The sequence below is a fragment of the Zootoca vivipara genome, chromosome 6 (assembly GCF_963506605.1).
Source record: "Zootoca vivipara chromosome 6, rZooViv1.1, whole genome shotgun sequence".
NCBI classification, from domain to species: domain Eukaryota; kingdom Metazoa; phylum Chordata; class Lepidosauria; order Squamata; family Lacertidae; genus Zootoca; species Zootoca vivipara.
Genome location: NC_083281.1, coordinates 32,773,916 through 32,796,206, shown reverse-complemented (window position 1 = coordinate 32,796,206; position 22,291 = coordinate 32,773,916). Strand labels below are relative to the sequence as shown.

General features: G+C 45.8%; 2 protein-coding genes across 5 annotated transcripts; one reads left to right on the top strand and one right to left on the bottom strand.

Moving 5' to 3' along the window:
• The first annotated feature begins 293 nt into the window (after positions 1 to 293).
• On the top strand, positions 294 to 12,610 carry TAF12 (TATA-box binding protein associated factor 12). Of its 4 annotated transcripts, XM_035119626.2 has the most exons (7): positions 294 to 529; positions 2,756 to 2,840; positions 7,191 to 7,442; positions 8,043 to 8,120; positions 8,400 to 8,514; positions 8,952 to 9,040; positions 9,710 to 12,610. In XM_035119626.2, exons 2-7 carry the CDS (start codon positions 2,772 to 2,774, stop codon positions 9,743 to 9,745), a joined length of 639 nt encoding a protein of 212 aa, XP_034975517.1. In that variant the 5' UTR covers positions 294 to 529; positions 2,756 to 2,771; the 3' UTR covers positions 9,746 to 12,610. The 4 variants fall into 4 exon arrangements, with proteins under 4 accessions (XP_034975517.1, XP_034975516.1, XP_034975514.1 ...); XM_035119625.2 differs by lacking the exon at positions 2,756 to 2,840 and having other exon boundaries at positions 308 to 510; XM_035119623.2 differs by lacking the exon at positions 2,756 to 2,840 and having other exon boundaries at positions 308 to 529.
• A 3,227-nt stretch (positions 12,611 to 15,837) lies between these two features.
• Positions 15,838 to 19,093, bottom strand: LOC118087200 (ras-related protein Rab-39B). Its single transcript, XM_035119628.2, has 2 exons — positions 18,732 to 19,093; positions 15,838 to 16,526 (listed from the first exon to the last, which is right to left on the bottom strand). Exons 1-2 carry the CDS (start codon positions 18,950 to 18,952, stop codon positions 16,103 to 16,105), a joined length of 645 nt encoding a protein of 214 aa, XP_034975519.1. The 5' UTR covers positions 18,953 to 19,093; the 3' UTR covers positions 15,838 to 16,102.
• Between the last annotated feature and the right edge of the window lie 3,198 nt (positions 19,094 to 22,291).

Here is a 22,291-nt window from a genome sequence, read left to right as displayed (position 1 = left end):
CTCACCCTTCACCTTAAGAAAAAAAAAAGCGCAGCCCGCCACGCGCTCTCGGATGGAGAACCAAGAAGGCGCCGCGGCCGCCTATTAAAACACCTACCGTACATATAGTAAACGCGTTTCTTTTTCCCACCCTTCCCCTCCATAAGGGCCCAGCCGAAGTGCGCCTGCGCACTGCGGTGCTGAAACAGAGAGACGATTTGACAGCGGGCGCGCGGGCGCGCCACAGACCTTAATTCGCCACAAACAAGAAAGAGCGGGGGCGAGAGAGCCTCGGAACGTAAGGAGCATCGGCGCATGTGCAGACGAGACCAAGCGGCCCAATCTTAAAAAGGGAGACGGAGGCACTTGCCGATTGGCTGCCACTGTGTGGGCCAAGCGTCTTTCCTGGAGCGGCTCGTGGGGCTCCTGGGGTCGTGACCCCGGAAGTGCTGTATTGCGGCGTCCCAGTGAGGGAGGAAAGGCGGCAATCGGTCGGAAGCGTCGAGCGGTTCGCAGGAGGGAAATGGCCGGGTAGGCGGCCGAGGCGCCGGTGAGCGGAGCGGGGGCCCCGGTTCGGGCGGGCGGGTGGCCGCGGCGGCTCCCCGCTGAAAGTAAGGCAGAGCTCTTGACTCTGAAGGTCTTCCGGAGAGGGGGCTGCCTCCGGGGCGCACGAAGCGGCCAAAATACGTTATCCATGTCCCGCTTCCTCCCTTTTCCTTTCGCCTGACAACAGGCCTCCCGACGCTTGACAGGGTCTACTTTAATTCATCGTGCGCTTTAAAACACTTTCCTCGGCGCGCGCGCGTGTAATATATATGTACACGCGCATATTTCGTCCGTCTGTTTTTACTCGGGACATTTTATGGTGGCCGGCAAAATGTGAGCGCTCGCCACATTCATATTTATATACATACACGCGCTGAGGGCGAGATTATACACGGTAATATAATAAGATGCAGCAACAAATCGATGTCTTCAAAGCAATGGTGACTGATACCAAATGACACTAGCCAAGAAGAGAAAGAACAAGTGGCATCAGATTTCATGCTTATTTCTCTCTTTTTAGTAAGCCTCATTTCTCCGGAACAGAGAAGTCTTCCCGAGTGATGGGAAGTTGACCCAGGCAATTGGCAGTGGCGGGAGCCCTGCTTAAAGTGAGGCATGGCTGCAATTTAGGAAACCTCCAGATTGGCGGGGAAGAGGCTTTGGGGATGTCAATGTGGTGCAGCCTAGTTACTTTCTGTCCCTGTATACGTTCATGTGGCATTGGAAACAAGATGCTGCTTCTTCCCACCCCCACCCCCAAAACCAGGGTAAGAGAGTTTAACTATGAAGAATGAAAACTCCTAACAACATAGACATAAATCAGTAGGGATTTATTCTGCCAAAAGCTTAAATTATGCAAGTTCCACAACATAGAGACTGTTGGAGTGTGTGCTCCCAGGTGGCTGATTACAAATTAATTTTAAAGCACAAACATAAGATTGGAAAACATTGCTATTAAAAAGGAGTGGGCAGACTTTAGGCTTGTGGAATCTAATTTGTTTTACACTGGTACCCTAAGATCTAGCAACCAGAGCAAAGTGCAAAAGATATAGCCTTATAAAAAAATTGTACCAAAACAGACATGAGCTCATGTTCGCTCCACACAAAAATCTTCTCTGGATCCTCTTCCCCTTCGTTGTTCTTTTCAGAAGTATGATTTACAGGAGGAATTATTTTTGTTGTCATTGTTAAGCAACTGTGTGTCAGAGAAATCCTTGCTGATCTACTTCAAATGACTCTGAGAACTACCAGTAGATTGTCATCTATTTTCTGCCCACCACTGCCGTAGAATCTGCAGAGTCTCCTTAAAAAAGCAACATATTTCTTACTTCTCCCCCGCCCCACCTATGCTCTTGTCTTGCAGTTTTCTGGAGAGCACACCTGCTCTTATTCTTTATCAGGATTGGGGAACCTATTGCCCTTGAAATGCTGCTGGCCTTTCTGATGGTAGTTGGAGTCTAATAACATCTAGAAGGCCACAGGTTGCCCATCCCTGTTCCGCTATTTTTCCTTTACTGTATTATAATAGCAGTAGTAATGCTTATAGCAGTTTGAATAATTTCATTTGTTTGTTTCATTTAACAGCATAACCTTCTCCCCCTCCTTTTTTTGCTATGAGGTTCTCAAACATTTTGCAATGCAATTTTAATTAAGCACTGCATCCATACCTTCACTCTCTCGGTATCCTAATCCGCATTTTGGGACATAAAGTTAATATTTTCCCAACATCTTATAAGACTGTGTTCCCTTACATTTTTTAATCACTTAAAGAAAACAAATGCCATTGTCCAAGCACTTAATCTGCATGATTTCACTATTTTTGTTCTGAGGTTTTGTAAAGAAGCCCAGTATATCAGATTTGAAATTGGGGGAGGTGAAGCTGAGAGAATGGTGGCTTACCACCTAAAAAGTCTGTAACTGATGTGATTTTTCCATTTCACAGCCAACAATCCTATCCCACTATGCTTAATTATAAACAAGTGGATTGGTCACTGAGCTTTCACACCGGTGCTGTAATACATCCAGCCATTGCAGATTAATGCACCTGTACCATGTAAGGCCTGCGTGGAGGGGATCTTCACTTTGTGTTAGATTGCCTACAGAGATCCATTTTAACCAGTAGAGAGAGAGAGAGATGTGATGGCTTGTAAAATGCTCTGGGGGAATTGTATAAGCATTTGCAGCAGGGGAAGAATGGCTGTATAGGTTAACCCTTACTGTTTATTTGCAGGAGGTTTTTGTGGAAAATGGCCTCTCCATTCAATGGTCCCACAGCAGTTTCTGATGTAATTAAAGATCTAGACACTCAGATAGCTGTAAGTAGGTTGGCTTGAACTCACCTGGACATGGCATGCTGGCATCATGGTGAGAAGCTGCAGGTGGGCTTGTGGCTTTTCAGTTTTGCTTGTGTGCCAGAATTGAAGTGTACAAGAGTGCATTGTCCTTTTCCATTAAGATTTGAAAATGCTTTGTAGGAAATGATCCTGTCTTGTGTGCTTGGTTGGTGAATATGGTCTCCCAGAAGATGACAAAAATTAGTAGAACTGAGTGCTGGAATCTCTCTCCAGCATCATTGCTGTATCCCTCCCTGATAAAGAAGTAATCAATCTCCCTGTTCACTTCTGTTTATTCCTGCCAGCGTTACTCTTCTCCATAGAGATGCACAGGAATGTGGAACATTTTACAGGTGACCCCTACCCAGAGGAATGTTATGCATCTCCTAGTTGGTTTTGTGATTTTCACTACTGTAGTTGGAACCTACAGACTATCTTCAAGAAAAACCTCACATAGAGCACATTACAATACAAGCAGGAGGTCACTAGAGCATGGACAACAGAGGCCAGGCTATCCTGGTCCAGGAATAGCTGCAGCTGGCAAACCAGCCTGAGCTGGGCATAAGCACTCTTGGCCACAAAAGCCACTTAAGAGTCCAGTGACAAGTTGGAATCCAGGAGGACTCTCAGACTACTAAACCTGATCCTTCAGTGGGAGTGCAACTTCTCCCAGAACAGGTTAGATACCTAATTCCTAGACACAGGAACCACCCAACCGCAGCCCTTCCTTCTTACCCGGATTCAGCAGTGATAATCCACTCTACCACTGCTTCCAGACACCTGCCCAACATCTTCACAGTCTGTCCTGATTCCAATGGAGTGCAGAGATCGAGCTGCATGCCATCAGCTGATGGCACCATACTCCAAATCCCTAGATGACAGCTCCCAGTGGTTTCAGGTAGATGTTAAAGAGCAAAGGAGATACAGTAGGCTAGACCAGACATCCCCAGACTTTGGCCCTCCAGATGTTTTGGACTACAATTCCCATTATCCCTGACCACTGGTACTCTTAGCTAGGAATCATAGGAGTTGTAGGCCAAAACATCTGGAGGGCTGCAGTTTGGGGATGCCTGGGTTAGACCCTTGTGGGACACCATGGTTCAAAAGGTGCCAAACAACGATATACTACTACTGTTTTTGGTAGCTCCCTGTAGGTATGAACTAAACTAGTGTGACATAGTACCTCCAACTTCCCCCCCCCCCCGCCCCGAATCATTCCAAAAGAACACCATTCTGAACGGTGCCAGAAGCTGCTGAGAGGTCAAGGAGAACCAACAGGGTCATGTTTCCCCTGTCTCTTCTGATAGAGGTAATCAGTCAGTGTGACCAAGTCCATTTCAGTGCCAAAACCTGGCTGGAATGGATCTTGGGCTGAAAAAGATTCCCCACCGCTGCAGAAGGAGATTCAAGAAGTAAAGCAGTGCAGTGCCAGGTATCAGAAAAGAGCACAGTGGATTTGTCAAAAGGAGGCAGCAGAATGAAAAGAAAAGGAAGGAATGTAGAAAGACTGGCTAAAATACAGTATGAGAGAGCAAGAGCTGGGTGTCCTGAAAGTAAGGATTGAAAGCAAAGGTTGCATCCATTGCTGAGATGATAGGAGAACTACCTTCATTTTAAAAGTTGAATTCTCCCATACTTTGAAGGGCCTTTATGTGCATCTGCCAGCTGCTTGAAGAGGAAACAACTTCTAAGTATATCTACCATGTGTGCAGAAATGTGTGGAGCCATGCTTGCTGGGGCTGATGGGAGTTGTAGTTCAGCAACTTCGACAACAGTGCCAATTTCTATGACAGAGTAACAATATCTATTATCTAGTGTAAACAAAAGTGGAATGAGCAATTGTGGCTTCATGGGCCTGTCAACATACAAACAAAGCCTTGGCTGTTGCAGTTACTAATCTATAAAGGTGTGAATCTGCTAGTGGTTAATTTACAGGCTATGAGCCCCTGAAGTTCATCTGGCACTGAGCCTTGCCTTTCCCAGGCATATATCCTTTTTCCTCCCTCTGGGCAGGCTATTTTTATCAGCAAACCTGTTGTAGCACAAGGTTAAGGATTTGTTCTGGGTGAAGCTTAAAAAACAAACAAACAAACAACTTAAGTTTACATTACCTTTCAACCCTTATTGTATTGAATACATGGTTATAAGGTGGAATGAAGCATTTCAATTGCAGCCTTTGTATTAATTCTTGTGTGGATTAATACTGTACTAACAGAGAATTTGCTCTTTAAAAAAATAATGAAGCGTGGTTTCCGTTTCCTTCATATTGACTTCCTTGCATCTTGGGTAGTCCGTGTTCAGCATGGTTTGTGTTTTGATGCGACGTTGGCGTCATTGTTGGATTACAATTTTAAGCAAAATGCATAAGAATTAAAATAACTGCATATGGTAAAATAGCATGCTAATCGCCTGTATATTAAGGTTCAAGAAAGGTTAATTTTTGATTCTTGAGACGTTGGTAATGTTTACCTCTTTAAAATATTTTCTGCAGCTGTGTTGATTGGTAACAAGCTGCTGCTGCTGAGTGGTCTGAACTGAACACACAAGCCAATAGCATTATAGTCTGGATGTTGAAAGATTCCGAAAAGAGATTCCTTGAAATTTGATGTTGCGTCTTGAATGTTTTGGAACGATCAGAAAACAGATTTTGGTTGGAATTCAGACTAGGCTAGCTCCAGGTGGAATCAATGGGATAAATTAGTCATGGCTTAAATAAGTACAGTACTTCTAACTTATCCTGGACGAAGCCCTTTGTCTATTTTTGGAGAGAACCAAAGAGAAGAAACATTCCCAGAGAAATGCTGCCACTTAACTGTAGCCCTAAGGTATCTTTGCCACTGGTGGGTTTAAGAAAATGGATATTGGAGGTTAATAGGTGGAACCGTGGATTGATAAACACGGTCCATTTCCATAATGTAGTCCGTAATGGAAGTATAAACATAACATATCCCAATCTGTATTATTTGGGGGAAATGTCAAGCTCTAGGAAGCTAAATATCAAGTTTGAAACAAGTGTACAGCATCCTTTAGTTAGATTACTGGCTTTCATCTATAGCAGACTATATAACAGGAGTTTTCCCTTTAGCACTTTTCTCTTAGAACTATCAAAACGACAGGTGTGGAAGATTCCTATGCATAATCAAAAGTTGTCCAAGAACTACAAACGCACATCTCCGGACACCAGTGGTCATCAAGTGCCTCACAGTTGCTTTCTGTGCAATCTAGGGTGGCACTGTGGGTTAAACCACAGAGCCTAGGGCTTGCCGATCAGAAGGTCAGTGGTTCGAATCCCCACGATGGGGTGAGGTCCCATTGCTCGGTCCCAGCTCCTGCCAACCTAGCAGTTTGAAAGTACATCAAAGTGCAAGTAGATAAATAGGTACCACTACAGCGGCAAGGTAAACGGCGTTTCCATGTGCTGCTCTGGTTCGCCAGAAGCAGCTTAGTCATGCTGGCCACATGACCTGGAAGCTGTACGGCGGCTCCCTCAGCCAATATTGCGAGATGAGCGCCGCAACCCCAGAGTCGGTCACGACTGGACCTAATGGTCAGGGGTCCCTAGGAGGAGAGAGGGAAGTTCTTATTAGATCCAAGTGTCAGATCCAAGTGTCTGGGGAAGTGCTTCTGATCACCCACAAACACAGTTTGTGCTCAGATTTCCACGTTGTGATCTGATACTTGGTTTGCATTAAAGCTCTCACAGAACTCAGGCCTTGAAAGCTTCCCATGGGGTGACATAATGGTGACCAGTGGTTTTTTTTCTTTAAAAATGTTTAGGGGTACTCTCATTTTCCTAATCATATTGAATTACTTCCCTTCAATTAGGATAAACTTTGTTGTTGTTGTTTAGTCGTTTAGTCGTGTCCGACTCTTCGTGACCCCATGGACCATAGCACGCCAGGCACTCCTGTCTTGCACTGCCTCCCGCAGTTTGGTCAAACTCATGTTCGTAGCTTCGAGAACACTGTCCAACCATCTTGTCCTCTGTCGTCCCTTTCTCCTAGTGCCCTCAATCTTTCCCAACATCAGGGTCTTTTCCAAGGATTCTTCTCTTCTCATGAGGTGGCCAAAGTATTGGAGCCTCAGCTTCAATAAACTTAGATTCACACAATGTTTTGGGGTACGCGTTGCCCTGCATACCCCCAGAAAAAAAGGACTGATGGTGACATAGTTAAGGTGTTTTTTCAGCCGCTGCAGAAAACCTGTTCTTCCAAAGGCTTTGAATATCCGAGATCCAATCTGCTGGGAATTGTTCTAAAATTGGTAATTTGTTCAATCGCCTCTGTCTTCTCTTCCTCCTCATTTCAACCCTGGGATTTGTATCTTCTTCAGCTGATTGGTTTGGGCCCACACAATCCCAAGAAGAAGCAAGATCTGGACAAGCTCTATGATCTGAAGGCTAAAGCTCAGCAGATTATGAACCAGTTTGGCCCATCTACCTTGATCAATTTATCCAACTTCTCCTCAATCAAGCCAGAACCAGCCAGCACCCCTCCACATAGCTCCATGGCAAACAATACCACTGTGGCGAAGATGCCAGGGACCCCTAGCAGTGGCGGGCGCCTCAGTCCTGAAAGCAACCAGGTAATGGCACTGGCGATACTGGGAAAGTGAGTGGGGTAAGGTGAGGTTGAAAAATAACATTGGTTGGCTGCTTCTGAGCATGCCCAAGAGTTGCCAAAATCTCCCTGTTCCATCTTGTGACTTGAAATGAATAAAAGCTTGAGTTTTAGGTTTAGAACCATGTGCTCTATGTGGGGCTAAACTTGAGGTTGATCCAGAAGCTGCAGCTAGTGCAAAATGTGGCAACTCGACTGCTCACTAAGGCAGGGCATTGCCAATATGTTACCCTGCTGTTGAAAGAATTGCACTGGCTGCCAGTTAGCTGCCAGGCTAAGTTCAAGGTGCTGGTTCCGGTGTATAGAGGCCTATGCAGCTTGGGACTAGGATACCTGAAGATAACCTCACTCCTTACATGCCCAGTCTATGTGTGCTCTGCAGGTGATACCATCCAGAAGGTCCATTGCACACAATGTAGGAATTGGGCCTTGAGTGTTGTAGCACCTGCCTTTTGGAATTCCCTCCCCATGAATATTAGATGGGCACCATCTCCTTTTGTCTCTTTGGTGCCCATTGACCTGGTTGAACTGTACTAATGTTGGTGATCTCTTTCCCCTGCCCCAGATCTTAACTAAGAAGAAACTACAGGATCTTGTCAGAGAGGTGGATCCAAATGAACAACTGGATGAAGATGTGGAGGAGGTAGGCTTTCGGGGGGAAATGAGCTGCATGTATCCCTAGTCCTGAATAATCTCAGACCCCTTGGTACTTGCCCGAGCTCATCCTTAGTTGAACAGTGCCACTGGTTCAATCTGATCAGTTAGGAAACAAAGTGGTTTTCCTTGATGTAAAGTCACTGGGGATGGTGATTACTTGTTGGAAGAATGTGAAGCTTCTGAAGTTAAATATCATTTCACGCATTGTTATATCTCATGCCGAAACCCATCACTAACGTGCTTGGTGCTTCACTGTTTTTGACAGATGCTGCTGCAGATCGCTGACGACTTCATTGAAAGCGTTGTGACAGCTGCCTGCCAGCTTGCACGGCATCGCAAGTCCAACACTTTGGAAGTGAAAGATGTCCAGTTGCATCTTGGTGAGTGCCAGTGCATGAGTTGTTTGTTTCATGAAGGCTGCTATAGGTGGCTGTATGTGCCTACTTTCCCCGTGTAGTGAGCCTTTCATGTATAACTGTTCACCAAGCCAGTCAGGCTACTGCAGTCTTCCTCCATGTGTTAGGGTGTGCAGAAAATAGCCTGTAGTGAATCCCTGCACCAAGGGAATTGCTGTCACATGCAATTCAGAAGTGTCCCCTTGGAATTTGTCCTAATGCAAAGAAATCCCTAAAATGCAGAGAAACAGAACTCCTGCCAAAACAGGATTATTTTTTCATTTCTCACTTTGTTCCAGTTCTTAGAAACCAGACAATGATTTCTGCTTACATGATTGAATCGATAAATATTTCCCCTTAACTCTTGTTTCCTCTACCTCTCTTTCTCATCCCCTCCACCCATGCCCTATTCTTTGATGTAGAGCGGCAGTGGAATATGTGGATCCCAGGTTTTGGTTCTGAAGAAATCAGGCCATATAAAAAAGCCTGCACTACAGAAGCTCACAAACAGGTAAGGAAGGTGTTGCAGCCAGAATCTGGAGGTAAATGGCATCAGATAAACCAAACATGTCAGTGAGAGGAGAGAAAACAGGTGTTTATACTGTACTTTCTAATGTCCACATTCCCTTTCTGCGTGTGTGTGTGTTTGTGAGAGAGAGAGAGAAATGTGTTTCCATCTCTTAACTTAAAAACACAAACTAGCAGGGCGCCTCATCTGAGTCAGGACTGCAACATATCAGGTACAGGTTCATCTTTTCCCTGCACAGTTCCTGACTGAGATGGATCCCCTCCCTACTAAAGCTGCTGTTTGTCCTCAAAGGAAACAAAGTATGTGCACCTCTATATTTTTCATCCTGTAGGAGTAATAAAAGCTAGAGTATGCAGAGCAGTGTTCATTAGGAAAAGGGGTGAATCAAACCTTCCTCCACTGTGGTCACAATTCAGATTGAGGACCCTCCAACAGCTGCTATTTTTTAATTTAAAAAAGCTGATACGGAAATGCAGCCATACCTCATTTTGACTCTTAAGCGGATTAGTTATGTGATTGAGGTATTTGGATACTATGGTGGCCAGGTGAGTGGAAATAGTTTTCTGGGCCCAAAATAATCTACCTTCCACTGAAGCTTGCTGATGGTCCATTTTCCTGATTTTCGCTGTTCTTTTTCTTCTCTCTTTTCAGAGGATGGCGCTGATCCGCAAAACAACGAAGAAATAATGCTTGGGAATGGCAGGGAGATTAAAATGGCTCTTCTGGGCGGGAAATCCATCTCAAGCTGTGGAGTACCCATGACGTCATCCGTGGGATTCTTTTTTAAGGCTTTGCAGAGAAGCGTACCTTTTAACTGTGCGGCAATATCTGACTTTGAGGGGAGACCTGCCAAAAGTCGTTAGGCCCTGCCTCCTCCCCTCCCCACCCCTACCCCACAACATATTTCCCCAAGAGAACACAATGTATCTTGAAACACACAGACTTTATTTTCTGCCTTCAGAGTGATTTATGGTGTAAGTGGTTGTCCAACGGACAGAATATTTTGGTATTTTGGGGAACAGTATTAGAAACAGCTATAGAGGATTTGTTTTCTTTTTTTCATTTCCCTCTTACTCTTTGTAATGTTGCTGTTTATAGATATTTTGATTTGTTTTATGAGCAAAGACATTATGACTCTGAAACTAGGTCGCAGTATTGGCACGGGTTGCGAAAAAAACAAAGGGCATCAGGGCAAGAGCCAGAGAGAGGGCTGTTCATTATAGGTTGTTCGAAGCAAACATCTCTTTTTCCTCTTCTAAATTCCAATATGGTCCACCTTGCAAGTCCCTTTAACTCTTAAGGATGCAATGGACACCCACTGCATAGCAAAATATCTGTGAAGTTCTGTGCGGATGGTGGTTCTGTTGGAAAGCGTTGGTACAGTTCCCAACACAGAGAGATTATTATTATTATTATTATTAAACTGGCAGCATCTGTCTTGTGAAGAGAACAGTCCTCAGTATCCAGAGCCCAGATATCAATCTGTGCTCATACAACAATTGGCTTGCCTCCTATCTCTTCTGTTACTGGGAGAAAAATATAATTGAGAATACTTGCCAGAATACTTTGCTTTCAGTGAGTGTTCCAATACCAAAAGCACAACTCCGGCTGAAAATCAAAATTGGTGCAAAACTGTTGCCTCAGACTTGTGTTTTGTTTTGGTTTGTTGGTTTGTTGCTTCTGAAGCTCCTCACTTGCTGAAAAACTGCCCTCCTTCCTCACTTCCTCTTTGATAGGTTGAGCTGTAGCAACAGAAGCGTTGCACTGCCTGTGTTCTGAAGTAATGAACAAGCCACCACTGACCACACAAGCTACACTTTTTGTGTTCTCTCTGTGTGTGCATAACAGGTTTTCATTAAGCCATCCAGCAGTGGCTATAGACGCTTTCCCTTTTTATGCAGGTTCTCCACTCATTTAGACTACGGTAATAAACAAGTATGTTAATGTTCCCTGTTTTTCAAGATTTTTCATGCACTTTGCCCCAGGTAGCATACAATTTAGTGCTTTCCGTTAAAAGGGAAAAAAATGGCATCAGTTAATAAAACCACAATGCTTGCCTTTGTAGCATGAGCCATTAGGAATCTTCCAGCATGTTATTTGTTCTTTTAAACCCTTGTTCAAAAAGACTAAATCTCCATTTGTGAAAACAATCCATCCTTTTGTTTCGCCATGGGATTAGCAGTCCAAACGGAATCCAACTGAGGCATATGCCTAAACAATCCAAAATGAATTCTGAAATTGCACCAAGGAGGCAGAGGGGGGTGGGGAGTGGGAAGAATCTTTGCTGGAAAATTGGCGGCAGTTATTTTATGTATTGCATCACTTGAAAGCATCTTCGCCATTAAACAACCAATGACAAGGGCATGTTTATTTTATTGTCATCCCCATCTGGCACAACGGGCCTCGGAAGTCAAAAGGCATTGCAGTATTGCCTCAGTAAACTTTTCCTCTTCAAGAAATCAGTACATCCTGACCCTCCCCACTAGCCACCTAAACCTCTAAGCACTTGGCCCAATAGCTGCTGCTGTTTTCCTTATCCCGAATGTTTCACATGCTGCTATTTTTCTGCACGGATGAACTGTTTTTTCTATAAACTAAAAAATTCCTTCCAGTAGCACCTTAGAGACCAACTAAGTTTGTCATTGGTATGAGCTTTTGTGTGCATGCACACGGAAATATCTGAAGAAGTGTGCATGCACATGAAAGCTCATACCAATGACAAACTTAGTTGGTCTCTGGTGCTACTGGAAGGAATTTTTTTATTTTGTTTCGACTACATCAGACCAACACCTGTTTTTTCTATAGTTTTTGATGAAGCTAGCACATGGGCTTTTCACCATAAGCTGCAGAATCATTGTTTCCCATTGCATATGCATGTATTGGATATTACAGCTTGGGTTGTATTCAAAGTAGCGCCGTTGAAATTAATGGACCTCGTCATGCCCTTTAACTTCAGTGGGTGTACTCAAGTAAAAGTTAACTGAATGCAACCCCTTATAACTGCCATGTGCAATGGGGTATAGAGAAATTAACATGTGTTGCCGTAAGCTTGCACTGGCAAAGTATTGTGAACTAGCCCAAATCCATTTATAGAAGGTCAACAGAACTCAAACCAACTGTATCACTGTCCAAAAAAATAAATTTGAGGCCCTGCTTCATGTAATACCTTCAATTGGGTAGTATATCAGAAATAGGCTACATGTAATTCAAGTGTGTGGTCTTGATTTTCTCCTATAAGATGCTTTTTCGCAACCCAACAGTAAAGGAGGCCGCCTGCTTCAAGCGTATGTCCGCTAAGTGTGTAAACTGCAAACCATCCAGAAGAATGCAGTTTGGACATGCCATCTGTGAATAGGTGGGTTTCCCAGTATCACATATGCAGAAAGGTAGATTTTCCCTCCCCCCACATGAAATAAATGCACCTGCAAACTCAAGTCCTCACTGTGGCTTCTGCTGATGCTCTTTCAAGTAAAGATGGCGAGATGATAAATGCAGCTCTCTGGATGAGACTGTGTGTACCGAATACAATAAATGGCATTGGCAAAATGAAAATGATGCTTCAGAGCCTATTCTTAACCTTTTCTATTATAATTGAAGTGTTGTGTATGGTTTATCTCTTGGGAAACCATCGAAAATAGTGGAAACGTTTGAATCTGAGGATTGTAAACAACTAGGTTCAATTCAGAGTAAACCCACTGAAAGTAATGGACCTAAGTTTGTTCTTGTCCATTAATTTCAGTGGGTTTACTTTGAGTAGCCACGTGTAGAATAGATTCCTTTAGCTCCATCTTGCATTAGCTATAGACTAACATTGGATACAAGCCTAAGAATTTGAACCACCAGCCATTAAATTGGATTACTGAGTGTACAGTTTCCTTAAGAACTGACATATTAGCAGGGCCTCTGCATATTGTATAGCAGCATCATAAAGTGCAGAATTTAGCATCCCGGCAGTTTATACAGCCTTTAGCATTGTAAATATGTAATAAAGGCTGAAACTATACAATTGCTCAGATGTAGGTCCAATGTTGCCTGCTCCCAAATGTGCATCAACCTTAGTTTTGGAACAACCAGCTCTTTACAACAGAGTGTTCTCCAACATGTTGTCTCCACCACCACCTTTTCTATGCACTGTTGATCTGACATTGCTACCATGGTTCCAAAATGGTGTGTTTTGTTGTTGTTCCCTGTTAAGTCATCTATAAATGCAACATATTTGCTTGATCAGGGGTTGGCAACCTAAGGCTGATTGGCCACAAGCGGCCCACGGGGGTCGTTTAACTGGCCCACGAGCTGCCCCCAAACCGAGCCACCCGCTTGGTGAGTTCCCGTGCGCTGCGCTAAACCGGCACAGAGACTCACTTCCATGGTGCCGGAGATCGCATTGGTGCAGACGCCGGAAATCGCAATCGCTCATGTGCACGTGCAATCTGGCCCACGGAAGAATCTCTGCTGGAGTGAACCAACCCGGGCAAGGTAAACCTTGCCAACCCCTGTGCTTAATAATGGGGAATTTCCTACAGCCTACAGGCAAGGGAACATTTGCACTGACAAGAAGGCAGGTGCTATCAAATAATTCTGAAGTCTGACTGGGAATGGCTTTTATCATAATTCAGATGCCTGCTTGACATTATTGTCTGCTTTGGGGGGGATGCCTGAATTTTGCTGTGCAGCAGGGGATCTGTAGGAGATAACCTTTTACCCACAGGGTTGGGCTTTTACCTATGGGAGACAATACCCTCCAACCACCTGCTAACACTTCCAAACTTTGCTTCTAACAGCACTTTACCCAGCCTACCACCTAAAACTGATAATCTAGTTCTGCAAATATAAAGATTGCTGCGTTTTCCTTTATTTCTGTTCTCTACCTTACAAGGAACCCATGTGTTTCAATTAGTGCTTGAGACAGATATGAATGGTTGCTTTTGTATTATCAGTGGGGTGGCATTCACTGGCCTCTTCCACAACATGCAACTTGTCTCTTTGCACTAAGCATGATTGAACCTAATTCTCCAAAGCACCTCTTCCCATTCCATCCAAAACTCTTGTATGTGGCAGGTTGTGCCATCTTCATTTTTCATACCACTGTGAAGAAGACTTCTGATTAACCTGGAAGTTTGCTCATTACCCAAGTCATATTGTCTGTGCGACTATAAAAGCCCCGTCATTTTCCTTATCCCCTTAAGGCATCTCCTTGGGACAACAGGAGTAGAGAAAGTGAATTTGAAATAGTGTTTACTTGTACCCACAGGTCTTCTGTAGAATATTAGGCACCGATGTTATTTCCTCCTAAAAACAGGTGATGAAAGTGTATCAAGAGTTCTCAAACTGATCAGCCAAAGAGGATAGGTTAATGCAGGTGTTCACAAATCAGGCGGTGAGCTAACATGATTACAGTTTAGGCAAGCTTTTCAGGGAGAGGAGGTCCATAATACCTCCACACATTTCAAGCCAGCCTCTTCCGCAGCAGAGGTAAAAACAGGAGATGGCAAGAGTTTGGGGTATGTGGTGGGGGAGCAATAGATGGGTGGAGCAAGGTTGAAACCAGGTAGAGCAGGTACAAATAATATTTCCAGAAATGTGTGGTACCGTGTTTCCCCCTTTTTAAGACGTAGTCATAATATAAGACGTAGCAGGATTTTCAAGCATATGAGAAATATAAGCCACACCCCGAAAATAAGCCATACCTAAGACGGCCCTGGATAGAGCTCCTGAGGGTGGCCAGCCTCGCTATCGCCACCTCCGCTACTGCTGCCACCCCGCACGCTCTTCGTCCCCCTGTTGTTGTTTTAGTTAGTTTCTCCCCGCTGCAGCGTCTCCCGGGTCCCGCATGCTGAAGCGCGGGCAGATAAAGGTTCGCTCCGCATAGGATCGGCCTGCCGCGGCTGCAGAGCGGAGCACCGAGCCAGCGGCCTAGCCTCTTTCTCTTTTTTTGCCCAGCTGAGGAGGCCTGCAGCCCCGCCGCCGGAATCGGCGGCTGCAGGGCGGAGCGCTCCGCAGCGCCGAGCGCTCGGAGAGCCTTGCAGCGGGCGGAGCGCCGAGCCAATAGCCTGGCCTCTTCCTGCCCCAGCCGAGGTGGTCTGCCGCCCCGTCGTCAGAATCGGCGGCTGCAGAGCGGAGCGCTCCGCAGCGCCGAGTGCGCGGAGCGCCCTGCAGCTGGCGGAGCGCCGAGCCAGCGGCCTGGCCTCTTCCTGGCCCGGCCGAGGAGACCTGCCGCCCCGCCATTGGAACCGGCGGCTGCAGGGCGGAGCGCTCCGCAGCGCCGAGCGCTCGGAGCGTCCTGCAGCGGGCGGAGCGCCGAGCCAACAGCCTGGCCTCTTCCTGCCCCAGCCGAGGAGGTCTGCTGCCCCGCCGCCGGAATCGGCGGCTGCAGAGCGGAGCGCTCCGCAGCGCCGAGTGCTCGGAGCGCCCTGCAGCGGGCGGAGCGCCGAGCCAGCGGCCTGGCCTCTTCCTGGCCCGGCCAAGGAGACCTGCCGCCCCGCCGCTGGAATCGGCGGCTGCAGGGCGGAGCGCTCCGCAGCGCCGAGCGCCCGGCAGCGCTGGGCAGAGCAAAGAGCCAGCGACCTGTCACCTCGGTGCCTGGAACCTGCTGCTGCTGCGCAGAGCGCCCAGCAGCACCATGCAGAGCACCCAGCAGCACCCCGAGCCCTCGGCCCGGCCCGGCCAAGGAGGCCTTAAGGTACCATAAAAACATAATTAAAAAATTAAGACATCCCCTGAAAATAAGACACCGTGTGTTTTTTTGATGAAAAAATGTTATAAGACGGTGTCTTAAAAAAGGGGAAACACGGTAGGTGCAGAAATGAAAGGTATATGTTGCAGTAATTGTCAGTGTGCCAAAGGGAGCCTCAGATCAATGTTCTCTGCCTTCATTCTGCAAGGATTTTACTCTCCCATAGGTGAGCAATAACGAAAGGGAATACACCAGCCTATAAAATCCTTTTTGTAGCCTTCATTGCTTTCTAGATAAATGGCTCATGGGCATCAGGCATGGGTTATTGTACAAAAGGGCCCATGCACTTTCCCAGAGGCAGTTGCCATTTGCTAGCAGGAACATTTCTTGCCCCCTTCCTGTGCCTGGGCCTCAGGCTGTGCCAAGGGTGGCAGTTTGCTTTTCACCCCATCCCACTGTTCGCTGGGTCTCATTTTCCCGCTTTTCAGAGCCTCGTATATTGCCAGCGTCAAGATCTGGAAAGCCTCCCCCACGTTCCTGTTGCTCTTTGCAGACGTCTCAATGTACTTGGCCTCCAGCAAAGTGGCCAGTTTCTCCGCCTCCTTTTGTCCAACCTTCCTCTCGGCCTCCAAGTCACTCTTGTGCCCAACCAGCACAAAGACCATGTGGTGAGGCTTCACCGTGTCCATCACTTCCTGGTGCCACTTCCGGATGCTTTCGAAGGATGCTCTGTTGGCCAGGTCAAACACCAGCACACCTCCAGCGGAGTTGCGGTAATAGGAACGCGTCACGGACCTAAGACAGGAAACGCAAAGAAGGAAACTCATTCTCACTTGGGTCACCTTCATACAATCAACCATCTTAGAGCATTATATACTGGGGACGTGGGTGGCGCTGTGGTCTAAACCACTGAGCCTCTTGGGCTTGCCAATCAGAAGGTTGGCAGTTTAAATCCCCGCGACAGGGTGAGCTCCGGTTGCTCTGTCCCAGCTCCTGGCAACCCAACAGTTCAAAAACATGCCAGTGCAAGTAGATAAAAAGGTACCGCTGTGGTGGTGGGAAGGTAAACGGCGTTTCCAGGTGCTCTGGTTTCTGTCCAGGTGTCCTGTTATGCCAGAAGCTGTTTACTCCTGCTGGCCACATGACCTGGAAAGCTGTCTGTGGACAAATGTCAGCTCCCTTGGCCTGAAAGCGAGATGAGCGCTGCACCCCCATAGTCTCCTTTGACTGGACTTAACCATCCAGGGGTCCTTTACCTTTTTACCTTATTCTGGCTTAGTGTTTTTAATTTTTATTGGCATAGTATGTTGCTTTGGACAGAAGAGGGTTGTGAATGGAAGAGAACACAAGGCCTAAGATGAAAGATGGATTGAATTAGTTTTGGAACACATTGTGTATTGTTAAACTCACCTAAGAAGGGCAAGGCAGCTTGGCCAATTCCAGAAATTAAGTTGGAATTCATTTGCTGAATATTGGAATATATAGTAAACAATATTACCGCATAAGTTATTGATGGAGTTACATAGTTTGAGTTACAGGTAGGTAGCCGTGTTGGTCTGAGTTCAGTAGCACCTTAAAGACCAACTAAGTTTTTATTTTGGTATGAGCTTTCGTGTGCATGCACACTTCGTCAGATACACATAGTTTGGTTACTGATGTCCAAGGCTTGTATCAGAAGCAACTTGTTGCTGCATTTGAGGGGCTTTGACTAAGTTTCTCTCAGGGTCCCTACCAACTCTACAATTCTATAGCACATCAATTTAGGCTTGAGCTAATGGAATAAATGCATTGGATACCATCCTGAGTCATTTTATGTCGGATGTGTAAATTACCTAAATAATTACAGCATTAATTAATTATTATCTTAGTGACAAAGTTAGTTAACAAAATTGCATTAAAACGTTATTGAAAGCAGCATTAAAATATATGCCAGATGGAAATGAGTCTTCATGAGTCCAACAAAATCTTTCACAAACAGCTGTTTTATGAGACAGAAGAAGGAAATGCAAATAGAAACGCCTTTCAGGAAAGGGAGGAACCCCTCCTATTTAATCAGAATTGAGTCTACAGAATGAGGAGTTACTCATATATATAGCTGGCGTATGTCTGCAGCACACCTTGGACTTTGGGGTGATTCAGTCGCAAATGAACAAATTCAGGTTGCACAATTATAGCTGGTTGGGAGGTACTGCACAACAAAACTTGCTTAATCCCCCAAATCAGACTTTTTGCCATAAGGAAAACGACAAGATAATGGGGAACCTGTAACCCACCAGATGTTGTTGGACTCCAAGTGATGGGAATTGTATTCAGCGACATGTGAAAACCAGCCTCATATAACCAACATGCTTAAGTTTAATTGATGCATGAAGGGGTTCTGCCAGGCTTATCTAGGGTCACTCCCCCTCACCTTGGGAGGTAGTCAAGCCTAGTGTTGTACCTCAGTCTACCTGAGAAGCTCAGCATGTAAAGAGGTCTGAACTGGTTGCTCAGAGCTCATGGCTCTGACAAGCCTTTCTTGAGTTCATAGACCATTAATTTAGGAACTTTCACCACTGTGACTAAGCCAAGTTCCACTGCCTGTGCAACTTTTCTGAATGCTGTATGGAAAAGCACATTAATCTGACTTTTGGAGAGTTTGGAAGTAAACCATTTTTTATTTACCAAATGAGTGGTATTTTTCTACACTGGGGAAGAGGAGAACTTTGGAATAAATTTGCAGCAACGTATTTTAAAAGCCTAAATTTCCACACTTTACTTTGCTGCATATTTTGTGATTTGATCTCTCTCACAATAGAATACTTGTCCCAAACTTTGATTTTGGCACCTAGGATTTTTTACATACCTATTCTTTTCCTTACCGCCAAGTTCTTTTCCCCACTGCTGGACAAGTTCCCCATCATCTCATGTGAAAGCCCTTCAACAACTTGAAGGTGGTTGTCATCTCACCTTTTCATTTCTCTCTCCTTTCTACAGATAAAACTTCCATTCTAAACTCACCTGAACCGCTCTTGCCCAGCTGTATCCCAAAACTGTAGTTTGATGCGCAGGTCAGGCTCAATCTCCAGGAAGTGAACATAAAAATCCACACCCACAGTTTGATTCATGGACTCAAGGAAGACCCCTTCGGCGTAGCGCTTCAGGAGAGACGATTTTCCCACGGTGGAGTCCCCCAACATGATAATCCGGAACTGGTAGTGCCAGAGCGAATCCACTGCCATCCAGAGGCTGGGGGTAAGGGGAGAAGGAAGCTGGAGAGGCAAGTGGGAACGCTCGTACAGTGGCACAAACTAGGCACTCCACTGCCCGTGTCAAGATTTATCCAGCCACACGGCCAAGTGGAAAATGCTGTTCTTGAGCTGCGACAGAAGTGGAAAACTGGTTGAGGCTTGTTGGAGGTGAAAGCAGATTGGTCGCATCTAGAGCCTGAGCCTGGGGCTGATGGCTGTTTCATTTCATGTTTAGGCAGGCAGCTGCTAAGCCAGCCTGGATGTTCATAACTTGCCCTTTTTCTGCCCCACCCTGAGAATGTGCAACGTTTATGGGAGGGGAAGCCAGGCAGAGAGGAAGCACATTTCACATACATTCCACGGGCAACAGCACCCTTTCTTCTTTCTGGTGGCAAAAAGATAATATTTCTAGGCTAGCAGTCAGAGCATCAGGAGAATAAATTAAACCCTTTCAGAGTTCTAATGAGGAAACATATCACTCTCATTAGAACACATCAGATGTTATCTATGTATGTGAGAGTGCGGGTGTACATGCCCCTTCTCTAGGAAAAGTGCCAAACCTTATAATTTAGAAAACAAAAACAAAATGGGGACCTACATGGGTGCATATTTACTTGGAAGTAAGTACCCTTGCATGGGATTGCAGCCTCATTGCCCTTCAGTCACTATTGCTTTCTTTTGTCTGTGCTTAATCTTCCAACAGGGACGTGGGTGGCACTGTGGGTTAAACCACAGAGCCTAGGGCTTGCCGATCAGAAGGTCAGCGGTTTGAATCCCCGTGCCGGGGTGAGCTCCCGTTGCTCGGTCCCAGCTCCTGCCAACCTAGCAGTTCGAAAGCACAAAGTGCAAGTAGATAAATAGGTACTGCTCTGGCGGGAAGGTAAACAGCATTTTTGTGCGCTGCTCTGGTTCACCAGAAGTGGCTTAGTCATGCTGGCTACATGTCCTGGAAGCTGTACACTGGCTCCCTTGGCCAGTAAAGCGATATGAGCGCCGCAACCCCAGAGTCGTCCGTGACTGGACCTAACCGTCAGGGGTCCCTTTACCTTTAATCTTCCAACAATCAGTTTCATTGGTTGTCCATAAGTGTTAAGAGAGAGGAAGAAAAACGTTTCTCTAGTTCCTTTCTCCATGCCATGTGTAATTTTATACACCTCTATCCTATCTCAGCCTACCTTTTATCTACATTTTAAAAGCCCCAAATGTTGCAACCTTTCCTCACACGATCGCTAGATCATGTTGGTGGCCCTTTTCTGACCCTTTTCCAACCACAATATCCTTTTTGAGAAGAGGCAGCTAGAACTGTACACAGTGCCCCAAAGTGCAGTTGCACCATAGATCTGTATAACGGCAGTGGCGTAGCGTGGGTTGCCAGTGCCCGGGGCCACATGGAGGGGTGAGTGGGTGGGAGGGAAATGGATGGAGTACACATGCACGTTCAACTCCCTAATGCTGTCCGCATTACCAGGAGATCACAGCCACACAGATAAGGAAATATGAGTTGTTCCGTTTTCTGGAGAGGTCACTTCCTGGTTCACATGGGGAAGCCATTTTCAACAGAGCCCAGCGAGAGAAGAGTGCAGCCGTACTGAGGCAGCATATGATGTTGAAATTTTGCTCCCCTAATCATTTTATGCCCCTGGGGCCCCCTTTCCACCATGCTATGCCACTGTATAATGGTGTTAAGATATTGGCAGCTTTGTTGCCGGCTCCTTTCCCTAGAATTCAAATTGTAATACTGTGCAGAAAAAAAATGCAATATAAGGGAAAAAATAGAAGCAGTAAAAATGCAGCTAAAAATCAATACAAATATTTAAAGCTGCCTCCTGCCTTCAATCACAAATTCGCAGACGTATTGCAGACCACCTTAATGACGCTCATGGACCACTGGTGATGGGTGGTCTGCAGCATCAGGAGCTCTGTGCTTGGTACATCAGGTCATGGCCAATATCCTCGTGCAGGACCACCAGCAGCCGTCTGGTTTGCCGGAAGCACATCCCAGGTAAAGGCAGGAAGACCACCTCTGCACATAGAGATGGGGCTTTAACTAGCAACTATCTACAGGAGATTTCTTACCCTCCCTCTTTCCCATCAGCTCTGGCCTTAGAGGCACTGTATACTCCAAGGTTCCTTTCTGTGAGGCCAGTCCTCCAGCGTAATAGAAAAAGACAGCTCTGGTTTCCAGGGGAGATGTGTCAAGGGAGACATTCTTGGCATGGGTGTTTCTTCTTTTGGGCTGTCATCAGGCTGACTCTCCTGTAGAAGTTCTACAGCAGGCATGTCCAACAGGTAGATCGTGATCTACCGGTAAATCACTGGATGTCTGCGGTAGATCACTGGTAGATCATTGGCTCCCCCCAAAGAAGCTGAACAACTGTGGTTCCCCTAAAAAAAGCTCAACATTTTACCTCCTCCCTGAAAAAAACTCAACAACTTTGACCCAAACCCCCCAAAAGGTTTTTAACTCTGTGAGTAGATCGCAGTCTCTTGGGAGTTGGCCACCCATTCTACAGGAAAGGTTCAGCCTAGTATGGTAACCATTTTTGTGCAGCACCAATTTTGTCGCCGAGGTGCAAAATAGCAAGTGGAGTGAAGGGGGGGGGGTATATTTTATCCAAACTGCCCTGGTTGTGTGGAGGCAATCCCCCTGCCCTCATTGCTGGATTAAGTCAGTGCAGATCAGGGATTTGGAAACAGAAGAAACTGCCCAGGATTTCATTTAAAGCACAGGTGACAATGAATCTCCTTCCTCTTTGTCATCCTGCCCTGAAGTCTCAAGCATTAAGATAAAGGAGCGAGGCTATCAAACATTTTGTGCTGGCCAATATGTAAATGCTGCAGACTAGGCAGAAACCATGGAGAGTCTGACTCATATGTCCAAAAGTGTTAGAATGAAGTTGTGGATATTGTAAGGAGTTTCCCCACAAAACCTTATCAACCAGGAGGTTAACTATACAGTGTCAGAAACCGTCTCCCTCAAGAACAAAAAGGGCTGAGAGCTGCCTGAATAGGAATTAAAGGAGTTCCACAACTTACTCTGTGGAGAACTTTAGTTATTATGTCTATTATTACATTTACCTTTTCTCCAAAGAGCTCAAGATGGTATGCTCTCCATTTTATCCTCACAACAACCCTGTGAGGTAGGTTAGGCTGAGAGACAGGCCCAAAACCACTCAGTGGGCTTCATGGCTCAGCAGGGATTTGAACCCTAGTCTCCCAGCTTCGAGATCAGCACTCTAACCCCTGCTCCATACTGCCTCTCTCTTTAGACACCTTTTCCCTCAGAAACAAGCAGGGGCAGGGACCACAGTCGAATATTTTCCAAATCTC

What these genes read in the sequence shown, in the direction of transcription:
- LOC118087200 (XM_035119628.2), bottom strand. Translation starts at nt 18,952, where the DNA reads ATGGCAGTGGATTCGCTCTGGCACTACCAGTTCCGGATTATCATGTTG. An exon ending in GCTGGGCAAGAGCGGTTCAG is followed by an intron (nt 16,527 to 18,731) that starts GTGAGTTTAGAA and finishes TTCCTGTCTTAG; the next exon opens with GTCCGTGACGCGTTCCTATT.
- TAF12 (XM_035119626.2), top strand. Translation starts at nt 2,772, where the DNA reads ATGGCCTCTCCATTCAATGGTCCCACAGCAGTTTCTGATGTAATTAAA. An exon ending in TGGATGAAGATGTGGAGGAG is followed by an intron (nt 8,121 to 8,399) that starts GTAGGCTTTCGG and finishes TGTTTTTGACAG; the next exon opens with ATGCTGCTGCAGATCGCTGA. An exon ending in AGATGTCCAGTTGCATCTTG is followed by an intron (nt 8,515 to 8,951) that starts GTGAGTGCCAGT and finishes TCTTTGATGTAG; the next exon opens with AGCGGCAGTGGAATATGTGG.